Source organism: Ambystoma mexicanum, chromosome 1p (assembly GCF_040938575.1).
Source record: "Ambystoma mexicanum isolate Mex_15411 chromosome 1p, UKY_AmexF1_1, whole genome shotgun sequence".
NCBI classification, from domain to species: Eukaryota; Metazoa; Chordata; class Amphibia; order Caudata; family Ambystomatidae; genus Ambystoma; species Ambystoma mexicanum.
Window position 1 is genome coordinate 412,594,184 of NC_090921.1, and position 26,667 is coordinate 412,620,850.

The 26,667-nt window shown below is 47.3% G+C and overlaps 2 protein-coding genes across 4 annotated transcripts in view; one reads left to right on the forward strand and one right to left on the reverse strand.

The window, feature by feature from the left end:
- CPAMD8 (C3 and PZP like alpha-2-macroglobulin domain containing 8) overlaps positions 1–26,667 on the reverse strand; it is a 1,947,746-nt gene that overhangs the window by 1,065,054 nt on the left and 856,025 nt on the right. For both annotated transcript variants that reach the window (XM_069649211.1, XM_069649210.1), the window contains exon 22: positions 1,709–1,851. In XM_069649211.1, coding sequence (XP_069505312.1) covers positions 1,709–1,851 — 143 coding nt within the window. The remainder of the gene's footprint in view (positions 1–1,708; positions 1,852–26,667) is intronic.
- The window catches only part of LOC138571718 (uncharacterized), a 662,275-nt gene that overhangs the window by 386,018 nt on the left and 249,590 nt on the right, over positions 1–26,667 (forward strand). The window lies entirely within an intron of this gene.

Here is a 26,667-nt window from a genome sequence, read left to right on the forward strand (position 1 = left end):
CTAATAGAAACTACCAATTAAGACACCTTCCATCTAAATAAAAGGACATCCGAAACAGTTGAAGAGAACCTTCACACTTGGATCACAGACGCGTTAGACCAACTAACACCCTTAAAACTCTTCAAATCCACACCGAAAAAAGTCACAGCAAGATGGTTTACAGAGGAAACTAGAAAAGCAATGGAGAAAGCAGTACAACCAGATTGACAAAATCAACTACCAATGACAAACTCAGCTGTACAAATCGACAGTGCTGAAAGCCAAGAAAGCACACTATGCCGCGAGAATCCAATCTGCAACAAATCCACAAAAGATATCTTTTGAGTCATCAAGGAAATAAAATTAAAAAACTTCATGCAACAACAGCAACATACCCTCCCTTTGCGTCAGCATCATGGCCCATCTAAATGCAAAACTAAAATCAATACAGCAGGCCATCGATGCATCAAACAGGATTTACAAACAACAGCCTCCCAGAAAGCAGCACCCCAACAATCAACACAACACTCAATAGATTTGAACCAATAAGTGAGGAAATCTTTGGCAAACTTAAAAGATACCAACATAGCCAGATCTCCCAGCGACCAATGCCCGTCGAACATCTACAAAAAGCTACTCGCCCACAGAACACTAGCCTTCTACATCCAACTACTAATGAATTGTACCAAAGTCATTCAAATCAGTGTACATGAAAAAAAGATGAGACCTGAAATACAGACCACTCTACTAACTACAGACCCATATCAAATCTACCATTCCCAGCGAAAATCTTGGAGAACTAAGTGTACAAAGAACTACTCAATCATGTAGAACCCAACTAAATACTCAACCAATTCAGGTTGGCTTCAGAACCATGAGAGGTACAGAATCAGCCCTACTCTCCATATGGGACGACCTAAAAATGACGGCGGATAACACCTAATCAGCCCTCATATATATCAGCTGCCTTCGATACGATAAAACACACAATTCTAATCAAGACACTGGAGGAATCAGGTTTTAAAAGCTTGGTCTTGTATGGGTGGAATCTTTCCTAACCAACCGAAATTAAAGAAACCACATACCACCATTTACATCAAACACAAAATACATCACCTACAGCGTACCACAAGGATCAAGCCGCTCCCCACTCTTCAACAGAGCCCCCTAATAAAGCTCATTCAAACCCATGGACTGACAGCATACAACTACTCAGACGACAACCAACTCATCAAGATAACTAACCACGACCCTGACAACACCCTAAATAAATGCCTCAATGACAAACACCTGGATGGCAGACAACAACCTCAAACTAAATCCAACCAAAACAGAAATAATGATCTCATCAGGAGAAGACAGTCAACACAGATAGCCCTTGCCTGACCCCCAAGCATGGGAACCCAACCGGAGACGTCAAAAGTGATAAAAAAAAATCGTATTTTTGCCCTGTGTGTTTTTGTTATTTTATTTCTAAGTACACTTTTATTTTTCTAGTGCAATGCTGGTTATTCATCAATATCAGGCTGTTTTCATGTTCTCACGTTTCCATTATTGTAGCTCTTGGCATGCATTTCTTCCTCTGTCTCACTACCCTGTGAACTCAGGAACTGAAACAATTTGTGGGTCCGGCACAAGTGGCTAAGTAGCACGGCATTGGAACTGTCACTTTAGCACCAGACCATGAAAGAAAAAAGCACTCACAAATCAGCCTCTGTCCCTCTCTTACCGCAATAGTGACACTTCTTTTAACAAAATCGATTCCAGCTGGAGTCCTTTTGTCCATGTAACTGTCATCCAAGTGCTTTCCGGATTTCAGTGTTTGCGTGCCGTCCTGGCAACAGTTTCCCCCTTCATAAGCAAAGGCTCTTGCTGAGGAATGAAAAGCAACAGTTGAAGGTTATCGTTTTAAGTTCTAGGTTCAGTTTTATAAAACACAGCATAAAAAAACACTTCAAGAAATGTTCACACTTCTGGGACTAAGCACTCCTGTTTCGGTCCTTCAGGGTAAAAGCATTCCTGCTTTACTACTGCCTGACAATAAACACCATGTGCAAGAGATTTACTTTCAACTTGGGTGAAATTCATTAACTCAATTCCTTAACTCGTACTAATATTGTAAAATCAAGGATGAAACCATTGACACGGACGCTAGTAAGGGATTTCAGAGTGTTACACAGATATTCCACACCTTATGTTCCAAACCTGGGTGAGATTCATACTTTTTAATAAAGTTAAAGCAATTGGGTTTTTAGGCATCCGTTTGCTATAGCCATACATTAAAGTCACTGGCAGGATACATGTTTTGAGTCTGCGGTATTGTTAGGGAAATAAAATCAGTAAGAATGCCGATGAAGTAGGCGTTAGGCAGAGGTGGTCTATATAGTTATAGCAGATCTTGATTGACATGACATGGGGTCTGGCATTTGGCATGAAGAGGATCAACATTTGTGTACTACTCGGATGGAACGATTTTCAAGGTAATAATATCATTATACAAACCAGTAATGATATGATATGGCATTTATAACGTGCCTATACACAAGTATTTCAAGGCGCACAGTAATTCTCCACCATTTTTTATTCCGGCAGTGTTTTATAGTTATGTGGTAAAATATCATTAAATATCTCTTCAGTGTCATCATGCAGCATCCTTTTGTATCACAAAGCAATCCCAGGTTCATATGTAATATATTATTTTGGATACGAGTGTCACGTTTGGATAATGATCTGGCATTCCTTTGGAAACATTTAAACAACAATTTTTGGTTACATATTTTGAAGATATCGTTGCATTGCGGTAAGCTAGTAACGATTCGTTTGAAAGTAATGGAGAGAAGAAATGAGTTTCAAAAGTAGATATGATTTCCTAAAGATGTTGGCATTGATACTATGTCCAGGAAACAGTCTGGGATACGGATGGGTAGACAGGCAGACCTGCTGTGACTCAGGTGCGATTCCGGCAAAGATACAGCAGGCTCGCTGCTCTCAACCACTGTGTGTTTGAGTGACTAAATTGGTTAAATAATAGTTTTGTCATGTGGCGACCGGACCAGTCGAATGACAGCTGGCAAAACCTAGCTGGCGGTGGACAATTTCGCATGGCAAATCAATCCAAATAACTCAAACCATTAAGGGATAACACAGCTCTCCATAACAAAGCTGCATTCTTTGCAGCTCTGCTTGGCCATCTAGTCATTGGGTAATCTGCCACATTCATCTTTCATGGGCTTCTTCCCAGGCTTTCTCTCGGATGTCGATTTAGGCTTGTGTCCTAACATCATTCACAAATGGGTCATGACAATGTGAACTGCAATGTTGTTCTCTTGCTTGTACTGTGGATAATATATAAATGTATCATGATTCAGTTTAGTGTTTCGCTTCTTAAGAGTATATTTGATTACATCGTCATATCTTTTGTCAGTATCTTTCACACTCACCTGGCACTCTTTCAAGTCTATTTAAAGTCATACATCATGGTGTATGATGTCAGCTTGCCGTGCAATAGAATTCTTCTGCTCTTGCAAGGGAAGTTGAAATTATATGCATGAATTGAGACATTGGTGGAGGGAACTTAGTTACTGTGCTGCATTTGTAGACCCTGGAAAACTCAATTAAATCGCCTTGAAAACGTTTGAGATTAAACAAATATTGTAATTGGGTTCTTATATTGCACTTCATGCCGGAGTCCAGCCTCTAAGTGCGGTTCTGCAACTACAGCCCTCACTCTCCGAGGCAGGCAGTAGCCTTGAACATATATTCGACATTTTTATTCCACTCACTCTCTCATTGTAACAATGTCTGGCAGTCGGACACTGCACAGGAATTACACAGGGGCTCCCTACAGGGACTTTCCCGAAGTATCACAGGCTGTACTCCTTTGGAATCCGATAAAGGCTGCCACCAACCTTTTGAGCTCATGGAGCCACGTGCGGAGACGCACCGGGGGCTCAGAGGGCTATTGGTCTTTCAGGGATGCAATCAATATTCACATCCCTGATGAGGGCTCAGATTCTTGATTTATCAAGTAAAAGTCAGTTCAAGTAGTTAGGGAAACTCGAAAATACTCAGTGCCATAGAGGTAACTTGGAACGTTTAGTTTCATACAAAGGAACACTCTATTCTATACTGACATAAATGACCTAACGCAAACAAAGAATGGCATTTACAGCAGTAAATTGCCTCAAAGCACCCCCCAGTGTGCTAATCACTCTGTCGAGTCATATTTATCCCACAGTCCATACCGGACTTAATACACTTTATCAGTTTTAAAACTAGTAAACAAAACAATAACAAATCAAAAGAACCATGAAGAACAAAGAAAAGTGCCCTAACGGAGCAAATACAGTACAAGCAGATAAACGCACAGCAAGGGATGCAGCGCCAAGCAGAGCTCAGCTTTCAATACGACTACAACATCCATTTTCAAGGCAGCGATAAAGTATGCTGACTTTGAGACCGGATGGACCAGAGAAATATTTCTCACTAAATTTGTGTATTGTGAGCCAAATCGAAACATAGTTGGGCAGGCAGCCCTGAGCAATGGCACAAACTTTCTCCACCAAAGCTATCTCCCAAACCTTGCACCACCAAACATTGATCAAAGGGCCCTCTGCAGACTTCCAGATCCTAGCTAGGGCAATACACGCATCCAGCAACAACTGAATGATTAAAGCAACCATGGTGTCCCTCAGCGGGCAGACAGAATCCACCATTGCCCCCAACAAATAGGCAACAAGGAACCTGTGATGTCCCTAATTAGAGACAGCACCTCCTTCCAAAATCAGTGAGCCTTAACACAATGCCACCAAAGGTGTTGGAATTCTTCAAGATGGCCACACTGTTAGGGAGAATTCTCTGTAAGGCTAATTTCCCAAACCTAGTGAGTCCCTCAGCAGCTTTGCTGGATCTTTGGGGTTTATTTTTTTCTCCTGCTAAGAGTGAGACTCTTTTTCTCCCACTCCTGGACATGATATGAGGCGTTCCTTTGACTTTGTATGTGTTCTACTTCTCTTCTCCACAGAAGCCTCCAAAAAGTGGTGCCACTCTGTCTGGGTACCACAGAGGGAGTGGGAGGGGGTTTAGGCACCCTGGACTGAGTTGCCTCGGCAACTCAAGTCGCACTCTTGTGTGATTGGCCCAAGTGGTCCGGCTCACCACTTAGCATGTTTGAGTGACAGCTAGGATGAATGAATGGGGGTTTTCTGCATAAAAGCAGGGCTTTGCGGACTGGAACTTCAGAAGTCGCCACAGGACCTAAAGAATCCAAGGAGGGAGAAGCCGAGCCGACCTGCAACGACGACACCACCGGTGGAGCCCTGCTGAACCGTCTCACCACTTTTCCCGACGACAGAGGAGATCTCCAGCCCGGAGAGTCTTCTTCCTTTGACTGGTGGGGATAACCAGTTTGCCCGTCTTTTCGCCTTCCTGGACCATCTTGTGGCCGCCTTGCCTGTGCCAAGCACCCCGGCAACTGGAATACCAAGGTTTACCACCACTGCGAAGAAAAGGGTACTACCTTGTAGCTGGGAAACTCTGCGGCTGGTTTCTTCCCTGGCAGTGCAACAACCTTCTGCTTTCCTCCACGTCGAGACCTCCTCTTCCTCTGGACAAAACACCGACTTGCAACCGCTGCCAGGAACAACTGCCCCCGTTGGAGCGTTCTTCCCATTTTCAGGTACTGTGTCCCGCCTGGCTTCCCTTGCAAAAGATTGCTCGGGGTGACAGTAAATCCTCGACTTTCTAACCTGGGTTAGCCCGGGGCCTGTTAACTAACTTTTCCTGACTTCATCTCAATCGTTTGTGAACTATTTACAAAGACTCCTTGGGCATAACCCCACTGTGTGATCCTGGACACATTTCGCTTGCTCTCTCTAAGAGTGGGCCTGGCATTTGAACTGCTCTCCAGTAGACTTTGCCTAACCTGCGTCACTGTGGTTCTTTGAAAGGTATTGAAATTGTGTGCTTTCATAACTTTGCCTTTTCCCTCCCTTTTTCTATACCTTATTAGAGTGCCATCTTATGTTAAACGCTCACCTTGGTCTGAAAATAAGTGGTGTTTCTCACTAAGACTTGTCTAATAAGTAATTAGGGTTGTATATATATAATAGTGACTGTGTGTTGGATTTACTTACCTTTTTTGTGCTAGTGTAATGTACAAGTGTTTCTTTAAATAAATAATTATATACTTTTACACCAAAGCTGTGGTCAGTGTTTGCTTGTGCTACTGTATCTCTGTACTTATTGTGTATACTCTATACACTGCCTAACTCATCTTGAGAGAAGTCTGACTTCTCAGCCACAGCTACCAGGTAAATCTGGGTGGTACAGACTGCTACCAATTGGGTTTACTGCCAACCACCTGTAGTCCTAAATCTTTTGCAGTGGTCCCTAAGGGAACTGCACAGGTTTCTGCCTAACACACACTTCCTCCAACAATACGGGGAGATGGAACTGTCGATTTTATGAAGACAGGTCAGGTTCAAGTACCATTGGTACAGCTCTGTGTAGATGTTCTCCTTATTAGTAACACTATGCAAAGGAATGGCGGCCTACGCCCAAATTTTAATCTAAGTAACCTCCGGGACAGAACCTTGCAAATCTCTCTCCCATTGCAGAATATATGAAAACTTTGCAGAGGAGTCAGATCAGTCCAGGAGTTTATACAACCTGGAAATGCTAAGGCTAGCAGAGCATTCCTTCATGGTAAGCTCAAAAGCAGTGAGGGGGCGTGATTCTGCTGTGACAATCTCTGGATTAGATATCCAGTGGCAGAGCTGTATGTACCTACTCATTTCAGACTCGGGTATGCCGAAATCCTACTTACATCCATTCACTAAACATGTGTGTGTGCATGTTGCCGGTTTAGGGCTTAGGTGGGCAGGCTAGGCTCCAGTAAGCATCCTGGAGGTCAGGCACGTGAGTGGGTGATGTTGGTGGTTTAGGATAGAGTTCTAGTGCTGTAGATTCATTGGCCCTCATTACGACCCTGGCGGAGAGGGGTTTACGCCAGCGTAATGCATGGCGTACCTCTCCGCCAGATTACGACTTTCCGTAGCGCCATGGTGATTTTTACGCCCGGATTTTCCGGGCGGAAAAATCCATGGCGCTACGGGACCTCTCGTTAAATACGCCACCGTAATTTACGGTGGCGTAATTAACGCCTTCCCCACTCCCATTATGCCCTATGGGGCAAAAATGGGAATGGGGAAGGGTAAATGGGGATTGGGGACTTACCGCCCCGCCAAGGTCGGAATGGGGCGGTAAGTCCGCCAACCCCCATGGCGGAGTTGGCAGCTCTGCGCCATGGTCCATGGTGCAAATTGCACCATGGATCTCCGCAAGGGTTGTAATGAGGGCCATTGTGTGCCCAGATAGACCGAATTGTTTTCGTCGGTTGTAGCTGTATATTAATGGCAGGGGTTTTGAGGTACAGGGGTTTCAGTGTGAACGGCTATGTGTGCTGCTAAACCGGAATAGCATAACCATAGCTGCATTCTAGGGTGCATGGATGGGTGCCTGTGATTGATTGTTTATTTGTATAGCGCCTATACACAAAGTGTTTCAAAGCGCTTGAAGGAGGTAGGGAACATGGGAGAAAACAATGACATTCTTACAAGTCCTTGAAACAATTTGAATGTGAAAAATACCTATCATAATCAGCCTGGCGACATTTCCGATAGTGCAAGTGCAAGGAACAATTAAGGAGAAGAAGGGGGGGATGAGACAAAACCAGCAATAGTAACATTACTATGCCTGACAACTGATGTAGTGCACGAATACCAAGAGGAGGGAGAGGTGGGGGGGTGTGGAGAGAGGAACAAACAAGCGACTATCATAATAGGTCAGACGACAAATTAGAATAGTGCAGAAGGGGAGTGGGAGGAGAAGACAAGGATCGAAGGGGGGGACAGACAAGCTGCTATCAGAGGTCATGGGACAAATGATGGGAGTAAGTGCTAATTGACACACACAAAGGTGGGGAGAGGGGAAAGTGGCTGCAAAGACAGGGGAGAGGTGAAGGAGGGGGGTGGAGGGAGAGGGGAAGGTGGCTGCGAAAGGCAGGCGATTACGATTAATTATTATGTCTGACGGCAACTGGAGTAATGCTAGACTTTAACAAGAGAGGAGTGGAGGGGAGAGGGCAGGTGGCTTCAAAAAACAGGTGTCTACGATTACTATGTCTGACGGCAATGGAGATAGTGCCTGAAATTAACAGGAAAAGGTCAGGGGAAGAAGAAGGCAACCAAGACAATCAAAGGGGTAATGGATGTGGGTGGGGGCACAGGCACATTCACAGGGGTACAGGGGTTGGTGGGGGGTACAGGCACACGCATGGGGGCTAAGGGCGTGGGTGGGGGCGGGTGGGTATACCTTACACAGACATGGTGTAAGGTATACGTACCGTAGGCTTGGCTGGAGTTGGACTGCCTTGTTCTCTTTTTCTCTTGGTCCAGTGCGATGGGCTGGTCTCGCTATTCGTGGTCTCCCTGCAACTATAGTCTGAGTAGTGGGAGAGGGCTCAGAGGGATGACGAGCGGGGGGTTGAGGAGAGGACGAAAGTGTGTCACGGTGTGCTGCTGCAAATCCTGCCGGCATCCGTGGGGTATTGGTGGGTAGGAGTGTTCTTGGGTTAGTCACGGTGTGCCACTGCGAACGCTGCCAAAATCCGTGTGTTATTGGCAGATAGGAGCGTTGTTGTGTATGGGTCAGTGTTTCTGTGCACCTATTAAGGGTGTAGAGAAGGGGACGGTTTCAAACAGAGGGAGGGAAGAGCCAGGTTTTGAGGGCCATTCTGAATGCCAGGTGATCGAGAATATTGCGGATGTGCAGGGGTAGGGAGTTCCAACTGATTCGCGCTTGGACGGAGAAAGAGGGTCCGTCGAGTCTGGAGGAGTTGTACTGTGGGATTACTAGGAGAGATGCTGTGCCGGATCTGAGGAAAGATCTGAGACTCCTTGAGGGTTGGTAGTGGGTGACTTTGGGGGTCATTACAACCCAGGTGGTAGCCATGCCGGTAAAAATGGCATGCTGCCGCCAGAGTTTTGAATTCTTTCCGGCGCCAATGGGAATGGGGAGGACGGATGCACCGCCACTGTGTGCAACAGTGCCGGTGCGTCTGTCAAAATCTGCGGGTGGACGCTGTTCCACTCGCCAGGTCAGACCTGGCAGGCGGGAGGGGGAGGGCTCTGAGTGTGCCGGTCCGGTAACAACGGTGCCGGTATCTTACCGTCACCATTGTTACCGGAGCCGACACACTCCTAATGAGGCCCTTTGTCTTGAAGGAATTCCTGCCCTGTGTTGTGGATGTCTCTGTGGGTGATGCACATGGATTTAAAGGTAGTGCGTCGGCCAATAGGGTGCCAATGGAGGACTCTCAGTGTAGGGCTGATGTGTTCTCTGTTTGGTGGGTTAATGAGCAGGTGGTCTGCTGCGTTTTGGATTCTTTGGAGTTTCCCTAGCTGAAATGCTGGTACACCTAGGTAAAGGCAGTTTGCATAGTCTAAACGGGAGAGGATGATGGAGATGATAGCTGAGAAAAGGTGAGGTAAGGGAAGATATGCCTTAGGATGCGTAGGTGGAAAAAACAGGTTCTGGATACGGAGTTGACTTGTTGGGAGAGGGATTTTATTTGTTTATTTAGCAATGTACATAGCGCACCAAGCCCAAAGGCATCTAGGCGCTTTTCTTGACAGACAACAAGCATAGTGAGTTGCAAGGGTTACACGGTTGCATGAATATTATATGCAGTATAAAATATTACAATACTTAGGCCCTCATTCTGACTCAGGCGTTAAGGGGTTTACGGCGCCGTAAACGGCGCCGACCCTTAAAGCCTGATTACAAGGTTCCCTTTGCGGGATGGCTTTTAACGGCTGCTTTTTTGCAGCCATTAAAATCCATGCCGCAAAGGGACCTTGGCGATAATTACGGCACCGTAATTTACGGTGCCGTAATTATCGCCTTTCCCCATTCCCATTATGCCCTATGGGGCGAAAATGGGAATGGGGAAGGGTAAAATGGGAAATGGGGATTTACCGCCCCACTCACCTTGGAATGGGGCGGTAAATCCGCCAACCACCATGGCGTAAACATAGTTTACGCCATGGTGGTAAGGGTACGACCCAGGCGGTAACTTACCGCCTGGGTCGTAATGAGGGCATTAGTGTACATAACAAGTCAGGTACTTCTGTGTGTTAATACGTTACAGTGCATAATGATTGAGATAAATCACGTTTCAAGTTACGTGATGTGACAATGCAAAGCAGAAATTGGTGAGCCTGACAATACAGTACAGTGCAATGCAGTAGTCTTTGGTGCAGTGAGCAGAAGAAATGAGTGGGCCAAGAGGTTATTTCAGTGGTTCTAGAGTGAAGAACCATGTTTTGATGTGTTTACGGAAGGCCCAGTAGGAATTTTCGGATCTTAATGATGCTGGTAGGTTGTTCCATTGTTTAGCAGCCACCACAGGGAAGCTTCTACCACCAGCATTCTCACGCTTGAACCATGGTGTGTCCAGACTGTGTGCGTAAGCTGTGCACCTAGGCCTGATGGAGTGATTAGGTGTGAATTTATCTGTGAAATATTTAGGTGCTAGTTTGTTGAGGCATTTGTGTGTCATGACAAGTGTTTTAAATCGGATGCGCTAGAGTATAGGTAGCCAGTGAGTGTTCCTTCTGGTAGCTGAAATGTGGGACTTTTAGGAATGTTCAGAGCTGCTCTCAGGGCGTTGTTTATCACCTGGAGTTTATTGATATTCTGGACCTTAGTACCCGCATAGAGAGCATTACAATAATATGAGGGCTCTAGCTAGGGTGATGCAGCTGTCGGGTGATAGGAATGGTTTACAGGCAGTAATGAGCTTGGATGTCTAGGCTGGGGCCGATGCAGTGGCGTTAACTTGTCGAGTGAGGGTTAAGGAGGAGTCAAGTAAAAACCAAAGGTTTTTACTTATTTTGAAAGGTAGATAGATAGATAGATAGATAGATAGATAGATAGATAGATAGATAGATAGATAGATAGATAGATAGATAGATAGATAGATAGATAGATAGATAGATAAAGAACTTTATCCATTGTGCATCCAAGGTTTTTCACTGAGGTGAGGTTGCCAGTGGCAGGCTTAGGGATCGCGGCTTTGGAATTGGTTGCGGGAGGAGCAATGTTTTCCCGCGGACAAGGATTTCCATTTTCCCAGGATTGAGGAGTCATCCAGTAGTCAATATCCGAAAGCTATGATGACGGTTGGGGACTGGCGATTCTGGGATTTTATGGATGATCTGTGTGTCATCTGCGTAGTTGTAGCAGGTGTGATTGTTGGAGCGGATGAGTAGGGACAGGGGGTTTAGATGGATGTTAAAGAGTAGGGGAGATAGGGATGCTCCTTGTGGGACCCCTTTTGTTACTGGTCGTGGAGTGGAGGTGAATGGGTGGAGGGGCATGATTTGTGAATGATTAGAGATGAAAGAGGAGCTCCAAGAGATGACTGTGTCTTTGATTCCTAATGAGTATAGCCTGTCTAGGAGGATAGTGTGATCGATGGTGTCAAAGGTGGCAGAGATGTCAAGAAGGATGAGTACAGCGCAGCCTTCTGCATCAGTTGTTCTTTTAAGGTCATCCCAGATGGATGCTATGGAGGACTCTGCTCCTCATAGCAGTCTGAAACCAGATTGCGCAGTGCCCAGGAGGTTGTTGGCTTCCGTGAACAGGCCAAGCTGTTTGTATGCAGTGCAGTCCATGAGTTTGGCCATGAAGTGGATGTTGGAGATTGGCTGGTAGTTCTGGGGGAGGAGTGGGCCGAGTGTGGGTTTTTTGAGGAGGGGTTTAATGTAGGAGGTTCTTGGAATGCTCACGATGTTAGGGAGCGGTTGAAGATTGAGCATGTGATGCGGCCTGCACAGGTTGAGGCTAGGATGTTTTTGAAGAGGGAGAACAGGCAGGTGTCCTCAGGGGAGCCAGATGGGCGGCTTTGTGCTAGGAGTGAGAGGAACTCCTGGTGTGTCGTGTGTGTTTGGAGTGAATGAGGTGAACATTTGTATTTGTACTTATTGTTTTATATAGCGCCTTAATCCAAGGCACTTTACAATGAACAACAAAATATACATTAAACATGGAACAGTAGAAGCAATAACGGTAAACATGTGTCAAACCAGAAAATCAGCATGTAGAACAATTTACATATGAGAAGGAAGAGGAGAGGAGGGGGGTGGAGAAAGCAGGGGGGAGAGAGAGTAATGAGTAAAGTCAATAGTAGGAAGAAGGGAGATTTAGAAGAGAAGGGGAAGATGAACAAAGAGAAGGGTAGAAGAAAGAGGGAAAGAAGGGTAAGAGGGGGAAGGGGATCAGGGAGGGGAATGAAAAAGAAGAGATTTCAATGAGGAGCGGAAGGAAGAATAGGAAGGGGAGGAACGGATAGAGAAAGGTAGGGAGTTCCAATGTAAGGGGGCTGAAAGGAACGGAAACGAGAAGAGGCACAAGGGGGAGGGGGAACTGAAAGTAATAAGAGATCGGCAGAACGAAAGGAGCGAGAGGGGGTGTAAAATGAGAGAAGAGAGGAGAGGTAAGGAGGAGCAAGGTCGTGAAGAGATTTAAAGACCAGACAAAGGAAGTGAAATTTGTATCGAAGTGGTGTTTTGACAGGGTTGGGCTGTGGGTGGGGGCATGTGTTCCAATTTAGAGATGATGGCGGCGTGTCTGTTGATAGCGACATTGTGGAAGTGTTCTGATTAGGTGTCACATTGGGATTCCGAGATAGGTGGAGGCGGGGGGGTTTTAGAGCAGGCCTAGGAGTTGAATTAAGAGATGATTCCATCCAGTTTCTTGCTCGGGTTCTGAGAATTTAAGATTCTGTTCCCGTAGTATGCTTTTTGGTTTTTCTGATTTTAAGTCTCTATGCTCTGGTTAGTCTGGCTAGGGTGGCGTTGTTCTGGGCTGTGGGGATGGTTCTCCTGGTCCGTTCCAACTGGTGCTTGAGGGTTTTCAATGATTTGAGGTTGGTGGTGTACCACCTGGGTGTGGGTCCTAATCTCTGAGATGGCCGTTTTTTTGTATGAGTGGTTTCAGTGGGTGTAAGTTTGAGAGCCAGAGGTCGAAGCATCCGATTGTGGTTGGCCCTTCCTGGGGGGGATAGTATTGGGAGGGAGGAAAGGAGGGAGTTGGCTAGATCTGGGGTGATAACTTTATCCATAGTGAAATAAGAGGAGTTGGTGGAGGTTTGGCGTTACCTGGGCTTTGAGCCAGCGTGGTCAGTGGTATGGAGAAGAAGATTGCTGAGTGATCAGTCCATGATAGGGAGTGTGGGGGCAGTGTGGGCATGTTTGCAGTGGTGAAGATCGTAACAAGGGTGTGACTCCCAGTGTGGGTGGGCGTGGAAATGTTTTGTGTCAGGGTGAATACTTCTAGGTTGCCTGCGAGAGATCGGGTCATGGGGCTTGAGGGCGAGTCAAACCAGATGTTGAAATCTGCTAGGATGGTAAGTGTTGGATGGAGATTGAGGGTAGATGGCAGAGCATTGCAGTGTGTGTCTGTTTTTGTTGTAACCAGTGTAAGGAACTCATGGTGGCAACAGTAAAGACAGGCACAAGTGATCACAGTTCAAGGGTGTTTATTGGACTGGATATGCAGGTTGGAAAAATACCTAATCTAAACCTAAAGATAAAATGTGAGCAAGCTATGACCATCAAATGAAAAATAAGGCAGTCCTATTGGCGTCTTGTCAAATAAAAGGGCCTATACTAAAACACGCATTGCCAGTCCTTACAACAAAATACAAAAAGAGTGTGGAATAGGGTTCACAAGAAAGCAAGAAGTGTTCACAAATGCTAAGTCAGGATGTGGTAGCCGGGGGTCTCCATTCCCCACGTTTTGAGCAATGGACAAGGTGGGACTCCTGAGCACAGCACACTCTCGAGCTTTCCCAGCACGAGACAACAGTTCCGTTATCAAGTATCAGGACCTTCTGTGGTTAAGTCTCTTTTCTACAAAAAGTCTCTTGCCTGCGATTGTCTTATTTGGTAAAAATAACTAACAAACAGTTCCTTTCCGTAGGCACGTTGGGTGATGACTTTTCATCCCTGGATCCCCTTCTTCCAAGCTCAGATCCACAAACAGTTCTTAGTAATATCAGGACCTTCGGTAGTTCGGTTTCTTGCTTTTGAGGGCCTGATAGGTTCAAAAATAATAAACAAAAGGTCAATAAAACTCTGATTGTACTCGGGTGATACCTCTTCACCCCGTGTGCCCCCCTATTCCGGACTCCAACCCCTTTCGAATATCAGCGTCCCTCCGTCTGGTTCACTGTGGCATGTATTCAAAAGACTTTCTCCGTTTCATTCACAGGTTGGTGGGTGATGGCTTTTTTTCACCCTTGGGTCCCCCTCTTACAAGCTCAGACCCTCCTCGACTGTTCACCTCCCTCCGTCGGGTCACTACGGCTTTTCACAAATGCTTTCCCCTGTTACGTTCAGGAGTCTTAATGTCTTTTTAAACCATGCATCACAAACCTTAAGGTCTCTTTAAACAGTTCACTGTGGACATCCCTCTGTCGGGTTCACTCTTGTCAACACACTGTTACTTGAGACTTCAAGCTTCGCCCCATTCCACAGGCATCCCTCCGTCGGGTTCACTCTTGCCAATCACACACTCTTTATCTTGAAGTCACTATGCAGGTTTCAGTTCCCTTAGCTTTCCAATTACGTGCAGATCAAAGACTTTCGACTGTACAGGGGGGTTTGCAAGACCCCTGTATGGCCACTTTGACCTTTTCCTTTCGGCTCTCATAGGGCCTTCAGGTTTCGGTAGTTTCAACAAACTCTGGATTGACCAGAGTCTCTTGAGTGAGCACCCACATGGTGCCGGACCCCTCTGCAGCTGGCTTTCTCTTAACAGTTTACAGTTCTTTGAACTCTTCTTAATTTGCCACTTTGCGACTTTCATTCAACACAGTTCGGTTTCTTTTTCGGTTCTCAGCCCGACTCAACGGCTTTGATGAACTGCTTGGCTTTCCTCGTATCCGGAGTCAGGGACGGTACACGGTAGCAGGCGTCTTTCTCTGTCCTGCTTATCAGCGTAGGCTTGCTCCGTGTACCGTTGACATCTGCTGCAACACACTGTGGCTATTGTTCGCGGTCCTACGATTCCTTCCATGGAGGCTTCACGGATCTGGGTCGGAAAGGGCAAGGTGGCTTCTCTCTGTTACCCTTTCGATTCTCGCTGCCTTTCTTCTCCTCTTCGACTGCCGTGCTTGAATAGTTGTCTGGTAGTGCTGTCTGCCTTGCTCGTCATGTGCTCTCGTGCTCCACCTTTTCTCCCTGTGGGGAAAGGAAAGGGCCGTCAGGTGTGCGTGATTCTGGTCAATTGCCTGACTCTGCCTGACCCTTGTGTCAGGACATGTCATGTAAACGGCTCTAGGGTTAGTCTGCTGTCTTCCGCAGTGTGAGAAAGTGTTTGTGTATGAAAAGTGGGGGCGTCATCAAAAATGATATTCTTCGTCCTCTCTGGGTTGATAAATTCAGAAGGGTGAGATTGGTAGGAATGACCAGGATTATTATCATGAAATGAACAGGGGGACTTGTGGGAACGGTAGTGTTTTGTCTGAGCCGATTGGGAGTGCGGGAAATAATAATCAGAGGGACGGGAAGGAGAATAACTGAGAGTATTCGGGTAGGACATAAAAAAACAGGGATTCTGGGAGAGGGGGTTCCTGAATGTAACAGGGTATAGGATCCTAGGGGATTTGTTATATAAGGAAGGGTTGTTGGATTTGGGCTAGAGAGATGTGATGAGGGGAAGGGCGGCAGATGTGGTATAGTCTACAAAAGCCTCAGGGACTCCGTCCTCCTCACCACCTTCTTCAGTATAAAACCGCGTCTCACCTGGGGTATTTCCCCAGCACAACCCTGGGTTCGTCCATCCAGGTGATCCTTTCTCACTCTTTCGTCCCTAGGGTTGGGATATCAGCGTGTCAGCTCTTCCTTGGCCACCTGAAAAAGAGATTCTCGAGGTTCACTTCGGAGAATACCACCAGGTTTCTCACACCAGGCGGTCTGTAGAAAAGTAGGAAACTGAGCGAGGTGGAGGGTGAGAGTTGGAGTTTTACCAGAACGGTGTCATAGTCCGTGGAGTTGGCTGAGGTGTCCTTAATTATTAGTGGGAATTGGTGTTTGTGTAGTATTGCAATTCCTCCACCCCTTTGTGATCTGTTCCGAACAATAAGGTTGCACCCGGGTGGGAAGTCCTCAAGCGGAATCATCAGTAAACCAGGTCTCTATGATGAAGAGGACGTCTGGATATTCCTCCGTGATGAGGTCAAAGATGTGGACTTTGTTTTGGAGACTGACCTGGCGTTTATGAGGGTGCAAAAGAGTTGGGGGGGGGCATGTTTGAAAGTGGCGAACGGGTCAGGATGGGAATAGGAGGAGGAGTGGGAGTGGAGGAGGGCAGGTGGCCGTGGTTTGGGGCGAATCTGACGGGGGAGGAGGGGTCGTTAGGAAAAGGTGTGGGGGTGGAGGGTATGGGGAGTTGGGGTTGGACCTTGAGGGATGGGCGAAGAAGGGAATAGGGCTAGGATCAGGCTGGGTGCCGGTGTGGAGGCTTGGGCCCTATAGTAAGGTGGCATGGTTTGGGATCTGGGAAGGAGAATGGGTAAAGCAAGGAGGGGCCTGGTGTTGTCTTGGTCTGGACCTTTCCTTGAGTTTCGGGTGGCCCATGAGGTGTGGGTGAGTCGGTGGGTGGGGCTGTGGAGGTTGGGGTTTTGGCCGAGGCAGCTCTTGCTGTGCTGTGCTAAGAGAAGGGAAGTGTGGGCTGGGGGCGGTGGTGCTACGCTGCTCAGGCGAGATACAAGCAGAGGGTGCGGGCGAGTAGTTAGCGAAGGGTGGGGTGAAAGGGTTGGGTTACCTGGTTCGCTGGGTGGTCCGGGCGTCAGTGTTTTCTGCTCCCACTCTCCATATTGCCGATCTAATCAGAGGGGGTAGCAGGTGGGTGGAGGAAGGCTGGTATGATGGGCTATGTGTTTGAGATGGCCGCATTAGAGTGTGGTGAGTCAAATAAGGCCGGGCTCCTCTGATTTGGCCTGTGAGTGACATGGAGTCGAGGTATCCTGAGTGTGGAGTACCACACTGGATGTTTTCTTAACCAGCCTTGGGCAACTAGTCAGGGTACAAGGACTGGGTTTAGGGCTACAGTTATGGGGCACCTGGATAGAGGGAGCAAGGCCTAAATGTGCATACAACCTTGGAAAGTAAGTGTAGTAGCACCTAGATTTGGGACTACTGGATAGAGGGTGTGAGGCCAAGGTGGGCATACAACAGTAAACTGTAAATTACAGTGGTACCTAGATTTGGGACACCTGGATAGCGTGCGAAACGCTTAAATGGGGATGCAACAGTAGATATTAAAACACACTAGGACCTAGATTTGAGGGAAATTCCTAAATGGGGATGTAACAGTAGACAGTAAAATACAGTAGCAGCAAGATTTGGGATACCCGGATATTGCAATAAACACCAAAATGGGGTTGCAACAGTAGACAGTAAAATACAGTGGGAAGTAGATTTGGGATAACTGGATAGAGGGAGTAACACCCAAACAGGGTTGTAACAGTAGACAGCAAAATGCAGTAGCACCTAATATTGGGACAGAGGGACAGAGGCCCAGATGGGCATACGACAGATAGTAAATGACAGTGGCACCTATATTTGGGATACCTGGATAGTGGGAGAAACTCCTAATCGGAGTTGCAACAGTAGACAGTGACATACATTTGAACATACCGTCAGTACCTTCAACTCTCTCTTTTTAAATATCTTCCTTCTCGAGCTCTTCGCTCAACCGCCTCCAACTCCCTCAGGGTCAGTCGCTTCTCCAAGCAATGGGTTGGTGGTAGATCTCTTTTTTCGGCTGGGGCCTCCCTCTGGAACAGCCTCCCTGAAACTCGAGGAGAACCACTTCCGGTTCCGGAAGCACCTCAATACCTTCCTCTTTGCTTCTGCGTTCTCTCCTTTCCCCTGCTGAACTTCTGGCTGAAACTGAAACTGCACTGGTTACCTGGCCACCCTCTGTTCTCAGCCCAAGGTCCCCTCCCCGCCAGTTGCTCACCTGCACTGCCTCCCTGGCAACCCCTGCATCTGGGGACTGTTTCTGTATCCCTAAAGCCCCCTAAGAGCACTTGACACATGATGTCTGCACTTACCCTTGCACTTACCACCAGCTGGCCGTACTTTTTACTTATTACTTTTATTTATTCTATTTATCCCATGTACTGCACTGTCTCCTTCCCCTCTCGCACTTTTCCCCTTCCCCTGAACTTGCGCGATCTGAATGACACCTGGCCTAGTAAGATTGTTGTCTCTGTCTTCCCTCTGTTCCCCCTCCCTTGCCTCATCACGCCTTGAAATACTTGGGTATAGGCGCGTTATAAATGCCATATCATATCATATGTCTGTGCATTTGCATAAGGATTTGGGACACCTGGCTAGAGGGACAGATACCTATATGGGCATACAATAGTAATTTATTTACTGATTTATTTTGAAGCTTATATAGCGTGCCAAACCCAAAGGCATCTGGGCGCTTTCTTACAGAGTGTAGAGGTTACAGTTGTTACAAAGCAAGTACAAGACAGACACAGTGAAGAATATGGCATGGCATTACAAATAGTTTACGTGAACATAATAACATACAATGTTTTCGATTACCGGTAGGAGCAAGAGCGGGTGGTGGCGAGGTAGGTGAAAGGGGGTGCTTGTTTGCTTAGGCTTTGGGTGAAGAGGTGTGTTTGGAGTTGTTTCCTGAAGATTCAGAAGGAGTCTTGGGTTCTGAGTGGGAGGGACAGTGAGTTCCAGATTTTGCTGGCGAACGTAGGCAAGCTGCTGCCGCCGACCTTTTGGAGCTTGAATCTGGGAATGGCTATGCAGTGCTGAATCTGATAGATAGTTTGGGTGGGTCTAAAGCATTGTGTCAGCGTGAAGCTGTTGGACAGGTAGGCAGGGGCCATCTGGTGGAGACATTTGTGTGTGAGGGTGAGTGATTTGAACATGATGTGTTCCTGTACTGGGAGCCAGTGTTGTTTGTGTCCAGTGGGTGAGATGTGTGCAAATCTGGGCACTATTTTGTAGGGTCTGTAACTTCCGGACATTCTGTGTCTTCGTCTCGGCATACAGTGCGTTGCAGTAGTCGAGGGGCAAAAGGACTAAGGCTCTGGCTAGAGTAAGACAGATGTCTGGTGAGAGGAATTTTCTGCAAGCGCTAATGAGTCTGCATGTGTATGCGGTGACTGAGACGGTGGCATTTACTTGTTTGTTGAGATTGAGTGAGGAGTCAGGGTGGAAGCCAAGCGTGTTTTACCTCGTTGGTGACTTTAATGGTGTGTCCATCTATGATGAAAGACTTGAAGAGGTGATTAAGTTTGTCGATTTTGTGTTGTGAGCCGATGATAAGCAGCACTGTCTTTGGCTTTGGGGGAGAAGACTTTCATAGTTCTGTCGCTGAGGAAGGAATTAATACAGAGAGTGGCGTTAGGGGAGATATTTGCTGCTGAGGTTAGGTGTTCACATACAATGTTGTGGTCCACCAGATCGAATGCAGCGGAGATGTCTAGCAGAAGAAGCTCAGCTAGTTTCCTATTGTCCCTCAGATTGTCATTTTGGATTTTTAAATCCAGTAATGCTGTTTCTGTCTCGTGTCTTGGACGGAAGCCAGACTGACGTAGCCCCAGGATGCTATTGGTTTCCAGGTAATTCTGAGTTTGCAGATAAGCTACCTGATCCAGAATTTTCAGTAGAAACGGTACTGTTGTTATCGGGCGGTAGTTAGTGGGGATGTTGGGGTGCAGAGTGTTTTTTTAAAATAAGGGCAGTACCCAAGCTTTTCTTTAGGTCAGATGGGACGCAGTTGCTTTTATTTATTTATTTTTTATTTATTGTGCCTTGGCCAACATTTTTGACTTTTTATTTTCATAACAACATGTTATTAAGGTGTACAAAGTCATCAATACATCAACAACAGAAATTGATCAATAATCGCAATAATCAGAAATATAAGTTCATATGGAGGATAAGAAAATAGTCTGTGGACGGCATAGCTCGAATGTCCGATAATTCATTTGGGCTTAGCGGAGTTGTCAAGAGTTCTGGGAAGGGTGACTGTGATTGAGGGTTATGGGTTGGTCAGTAGAGGGGGCTGCTTTGTAACCATCTGGTGAGTGGTGGCCTTCTGGACAGGGCCGGGAATCTCGTTGCATAGTACATGAAAGGATCCCAGATGTTCATGTTTTTGGTGAATGAGTTGTTCCGGATCGCGGTCACCTTTTCTGCTACTGCAATGTCCCAACATTTGTGCCACCATAATGCTATTGAGGGTCCCTCCTCATGCTTCCTCAGACGGGCCATGGCACTTTTCGCTGCAAGGAGTAAGTGCGTACACAAACGAGGTATGTGACCTGAAATCGGTAATGCCCCTTCCCCTGTTTCACCTAGGAGAACGATGCCTGGGTCCCAGGGAATAGTGAGTCCCATAATGTCCTTAATGTGTTTAATCACCTCCCTCCAGTATGCCTCTGCCTTTGGGCAGGCCCATATCATGTGAAATAATGAATCGGGGGTGGCGAGCCCCGCCAGCATTGGTCCGAGAGATGTGGATTAGTCACATAATATCTATAGCAAAATTTGTAGCCCCCCTCCCTGTTTGTGATGCATTGTGAGCTTTTATGCAGTCTGGTCCATATTTTTGCCCATTCCTCCACCTCTATTTCCCGTCCCAGGTCCCTCTCCCACTCAATCATGTATCTTTCTTTTTTCGTGGGATCCACCCTGTCCAGGAGACGGTACAGTGTAGAGATTTTGCTTCTTTTTGTAGGGGTTGTAAGGGTGCTCTCCAGACCCGTTAGCTCTCTCGAGCATTTCTCGCGAACCGCCCTATTAGATAACGAATGTCTTATTTCGGTGTAATGAAATCTTTCCCTCTCTTCCACCCCAAATTTCTCTTTGCATCTTTCAACTGTGATGGGCATTCCCTCCTCTAGAAACTCACCCGTTTTAAGTAATCCGCCCTCCCTCCAAGACTGGAAATTATTGGGGCTACAGCCTGGCGAAAACTCTGGGTTGTTCCAAATCGGGGATAGAGGGCCCAGTGTGCCCCTAACATCCCACTTCCGAGCTGCTGCTTTCCAACATCGGGCTGTTGTGATTGTAGCAGCCAGAGGGCCTGTGTTAGCCTGCCTTTTCCTTTCTGGTAGGTGCTGGAGGTCCGCACGGCTGCCCAGGCACCAGGTCTCCTCTATCTGCGTCCATTTTGGGGGATCCTCTTCTTGCACCCATGAGAATGCATGTGATAGTTGAGCTGCTAGAATGTATCTGGCTATGTCTGGGACCCCCAGTCACCCCTGGTTTTTGTCCCGCATCATTATTCGTTTACTGATGCGCAGCTTTTTCCCACCCCAGACAAATCCCTGCAGTTTCTTTTGCATGTCCACCAGTACCGGGCCCGGGATACGGGTCGGTATTGCGGTGCAGGAGTATATCCATCTGGGGATAATGTTCATTTTTATGGCCGAGATACGGCCTAACCAGGAACTTTCCTTGGAGGACCAGGACTTTAGGTAATTCTTAAGATTTGTAATCAGTTGCGGAAAATTTGTGGTGTATAGGTGGGCCGGGTGTTTAGTAATTCTCACCCCTAAGTAATCTATCGCCTCTCTTTCCCATGGGATAGGCATTAACGGGCGGAGGGCTGCTCTTTCCAGTTTAGTGACCTTGATCGCTAGGGCTGATGATTTATCTAGGTTAATTTTGAACCCTGACAATACTCCAAATTCGCCAATTTCCTTCCATAGGGAATCAAGGGATGTTGCCAGGTTCGATGCTGTTATTAAAACATCATCCGCATATAGCACAATTTTATATTCCTGGCCCCCTATTTGGACCCCCCTTATCCTGGTATTCTGCCTAATCTTGGCAGCAAAGGGCTCCATAGATAGAGCAAAAATTAGTGGGGACAGTGGACACCCCTGTCTGGTGCCCCTTGATATCTGTATTGCCTCGGATCTCCTGCCATTAACCCTTAATTGTGTTGAGGGAATTTGGTAATTGGCCATGACCCATTTGGTGAAGTTTGGGCCGAACTCTGAAATGTTCCAGGGTCGCCCGCATGTACCCCCAATCCATCATGTCGAATGCTTTGTGAGCATCTAATGAAATCACTGCCATTCCGTCCCCAGACCTGTGGCCATGTTCAATAATGTCTATTGTTCTTCGAATATTGTCATGCGTCCCTCTCCCAGGTATAAACCCTGTCTGATCACTGTCAATTAGGCCCGGTAGAGCCGTGCCCAACCTGCCCGCCAGCACTTTAGCAAAAATCTTACCGTCATTGTTCATAAGCATGATCGGGCGGTAGGAGGCAGCTAGTTCAGGAGCCCTTCCGGATTTGTGCAATAGAACTGTCAATGATTCCGCCATAGATCTGGAGACGGAGCCAGATGTCAGGAAAGAGTTGAATAATTCAACCAGCTGAGGGACCAGGAGCCTACAGAACTTGTTATAAAATGATGCGGATAAGCCATCGGGTCCGGGAGCCGTGGGTTTCAATGATTTGATGGCGTCAATTATTTCCTCTGCCGAAATAGGCCTCTCTAGGTGCTCCAGCTGATTTGCGTTCTGCTTGGGTATGGACTGTAGATACTTTGGTAAGTTATCTAGCAGTGTTGGTGACCATCTCATGATTTCTGAATGGTATCTCAATAATTCCGCCATTTTGTCCGCATCGGTGTAGAGGGCTTTGCCATCCGCCCCAGTTATTGTGAGGGTGCTGTTTCTGGCTCGTATCTTTTTCAATTTTTGTACTAATACTCTATTTGCTTTGTTCCCCTTCATATAATAGAACTGTTTTGTGAAGGCTAAGGATTTAGCGGTGCGGTCGGCGCAGTGCATTTCTAAGGCTGTTTTGGCCTTTGTTAGCTCTCTCTCTCTCTCGGCCTTTCTGGAGTATCGTCTTTTCAGATCGGTCTCCAGGTGATTCACCTTCTCCTCCAATCTGGCTACGGCTATATTAGAGACCCTTCATTGTTCCGCACCTGCACTGATTAGAGAGCCTCCAACAACTGCCTTCATTGCATCCCAGATGATGTTAATGGGCGAGGTCTCTGTGGTGTTTTCTTTGAAGTAGTTGACTATTGTGTTCTCTATTTCCATCTTAATGCATTCATACAATAGCAAAGCGTCATTCAGTTTCCAGTGTCTCTGTGCCGGGAGCATTTGCCCCGATATAGCTATTTTCGCAGACACTGGGGCGTGATCCGAGATCATACAGGTGTGTATTGCCGTTGCTTCCAAACATGGGTAAATGACCCCCGAGATCAAAATAAGATCGATTCTTGAGTAGCCTTTATGCACCTGAAAATAATGGGAGTAGTCTCTTAAGGTCCCGTTGAACAGCCTCCAGGCGTCCACTGTTTCCGTTTCCCTTAATAGCTTGGCTAGTGAGAGTGCTTGTGTATAGTCAGTTTTAGTGGGCGGAAGGGTCTTGTCCATCTGGGGGTTTGACATTGAGTTGAAGTCTCCGCCCATGATCAGATGCCCTTCTTGGAATGCTAAAATGGTTGGGACTAAATTTGTGATGAAGGCAGCTTGAGCAGAGTTGGGCCATAAATTGACGCTATACCGATTGGGAGCTCCTCAAACATCCCTTTCAGTAGGAGGAACCTCCCATTTGGATCTCTTTTCATAGTGACTTTTGTTTGGGGTATCCTATCGCTTAAGAGTATTGCCACACCCCTTTTCTTTTGGCCCGAGGTGGCAAAATATGCCTTTTGGTACCTGTTAAATCTTACTCTGTGTTTGTCTTCCTGCAGTAAATGAGTTTCTTGAAGCAACACAATGTCTCCTGCTAATTGACCCAGCCTGTGTTCTATGGATTTCCGCTTCCATGGAGAGTTGAGCCCTTGCACATTCCATGAGAGAATTGTTATTGCACTCGTATCAGCCATATTCTCTTATTCCTTTTTTGTCCCTCTGAGTGTGAGCTTATGTCCGTCTGCTGAGAATGATCCTCCATATCTGAAGTAGCTACGATGTTTTGTAATGTTTCGATGTTGCTGTTGTTGACCTGTCGTGATGTGTTTGAGTCCCGGGCTGAACAGCAGGGGCCTCCAGACCCAGGGTCTCCATTTGTCTTTCGAAAGTCCCTTCTCCCCCCCCCATAGAACAAACATGTAGGATGAACATTGTCCTACTGCCACCGGGAACTGGTGGCGCCGATGCGCATATCTTGCCCAACTGGGCCGCCAAGTCAACTGTAAAGTTAGAGAAGAAATGCCGCGTGCCCCCCTTCTTGGGGTGTTGATTCCTGTGCCTTGTTGAGTGCGAGCTCCAACGTGAGACTCTCATCTTTATTTGGACCCGAGGATCCGTCCATCTTGCCTATTTTCAGTTAGTTCATTCTGCTGTAAAAGCTCTATCATCCGGGGATTTTATGGATGTACGTAGTTAAATATCAGTCAGGAACGGAGCTTTTTCTAGGCTGCCCTCGGGGTCTGCGCCGCCGTGCAGGTTTTGACCACTCTTCATCGGAAGGTTTGTTGTGTTGAGATTGGGACGGTTCCTCAGAGTCTCATCCTCCACCTGTTTCTCCGATGCCCATGAATTTGTCGGCCTCTTTCTGTGAACGGATTTGTCTCTGAGTCCCTTCCCAAGTGAACCTGACCGACGTTGGGAATCCCCAGTGATAGGTAATCTTTTTCCCTCCCCCTCAGCCACTCTGTGAATGTTCTCATGGCTCGGTGTTTAAGGAGCGTGGAGTTTGCCAAATCTTGATCTAGTGTTATGTTGGATCCTTGGAACATTATTCGGTCCATTTGTCTTGCTTCATTCATGATTTCTTCTTTGATTTGGTAGAAATGGACCCTTACCAGTACATCTGGGGGAAAGTTGGTAGTCGACCTCCGAGCCGCCCTGTGCACCCGGTCCAACTCCAGGGATGCCTCGTCCAGCAGGGTTATGATGAATCGAAGCAGTTGGGAGACATAGTTTCTTAGCTCTGTGTCCAGTATGGATGCTGGTATCCCCCAGATGTTGTTTCTCCGTGATCGATTTTTGGTGTCTTCTTGTTTCGCTTCTATGAGTGCACACCTTTCTTCCAGAGCTCTGATTATATCCCTGCCGATCTCACCTTCAAACCGTTGGTCGCAGACCTCTGACTCGAGCTCCGCTGTCCTTCTCTCCACCTCATTCACTCTCTTGTCCAGGGAATTTATTTTTTGGGTTACTTCTTCTGTGCTTTTATGAATTTCCTTCGTCAGTGCCGCCAGCTGTTCCTGCAGGTCATTCTTAGTTACCATTTGTGCTGCATTATTCGCCGATACCTCGTTGGCGGGGTTCTTTTCGCTGAGGAGAGTCTCGGGCATTTCCCCTTTCTTGGAGCGTTCGGTCGGGGCATTGGCCATCAATGCTGCAATGTCTGTTTGCTTTGACATCTTCCCGCTTCTAGACATCCTTGCCCCTGATTATACTCTGAGTCACCCCCTTGGCGCTCTTTACGCTTGTCTTCTCTGCTGCCGGGTGAGGGGCGACAGTGAGACAGAGGAGTCCAGGGGTCAGAGCGATTCTTTGGTGATTGGTGATTTTGGGCCGCTGATCACTGTGCGATATAGCTTTGAGAGTGGTCCCTCTGGGTGATGTACGGGGTAATGATTGCGCCTCTGCCTTCTTCAACCCTGCGATTGATGGGACCGCTGCGTTCAATGCCCCACTCCTCACCCTGTCTCCGCAGTACTGCCGTGTTCGCTTTATTCCTCCAATCTCCAAGGCTGCGGGGGGCCCGGCGAACCCAATCTTTACCTGCGCACTAACGCGCAGTGCAATGGCTTCGCAATCACGCCGTTCGCCACAGCATCCGATCCCTGCCTCGGAGCGGGCAGTGCACTCTCTATGGCCTTTTTTCCTCCCCTTCAGCAATCCGGACCAGGGATGTGGGCTAATGCTCGGGCAGGATCCTCCGAAGTGCAAGGGAAGAGCCCAGGGATTCTCGAGTCCTCCCCCCACCCGTCAGAGATCCTCACTGCTCCGCTGTTGAGTGTCTTCCAGGAGCCTTCCGTCGGCGAGATATTAAGTGCCCCCAGCCTCCCGGGACTGGCTGGAGGGTTGCTGGCACACGGCACTCCTCGTTACGGCACTACCATACCGCATGGGTCCACAGTTCCTCGGCAGCCCTTGTCGTGTTCATACGGCTGCCCCTCCCCCATTCCGCCGCCTCTCGTGGTTCAGTGAAGCGGCTGCCATCTTGCTGCTGAGGGATCCCCAGGCTCTAAATGCACCCGATCGTGGCAGGCTAGGCGCCGATCCGGGTGCCACTCTCCGTACCGCAGCTCCAGAGCTTCCCCCACGCTACAGTCCTTTTTTGGCGAAAAAACGGGGTCTGGAGACGGCGATATTATGTTCCGCGCATCGGGCCAGCCAGGAGCTTCTACGAAGTCATGCCGATCGCGGCAGCTCCAAGCCACGCCCCCCATTTTTGACTTTTTGCACATTTACCTTACATATAAAATATTTAAAATAATTCATCATCAAAAAGCAGTTGCTTTTGAATGAGGCATTAATAAGATTGGTGATAAATGGAGCGAGTTGGGGTGCACAGTCTTTGATGAAGGTTTTAGGCTATGGATGATCTTCAGAACTTCTGGAATGGAGACCTCAGTGAATT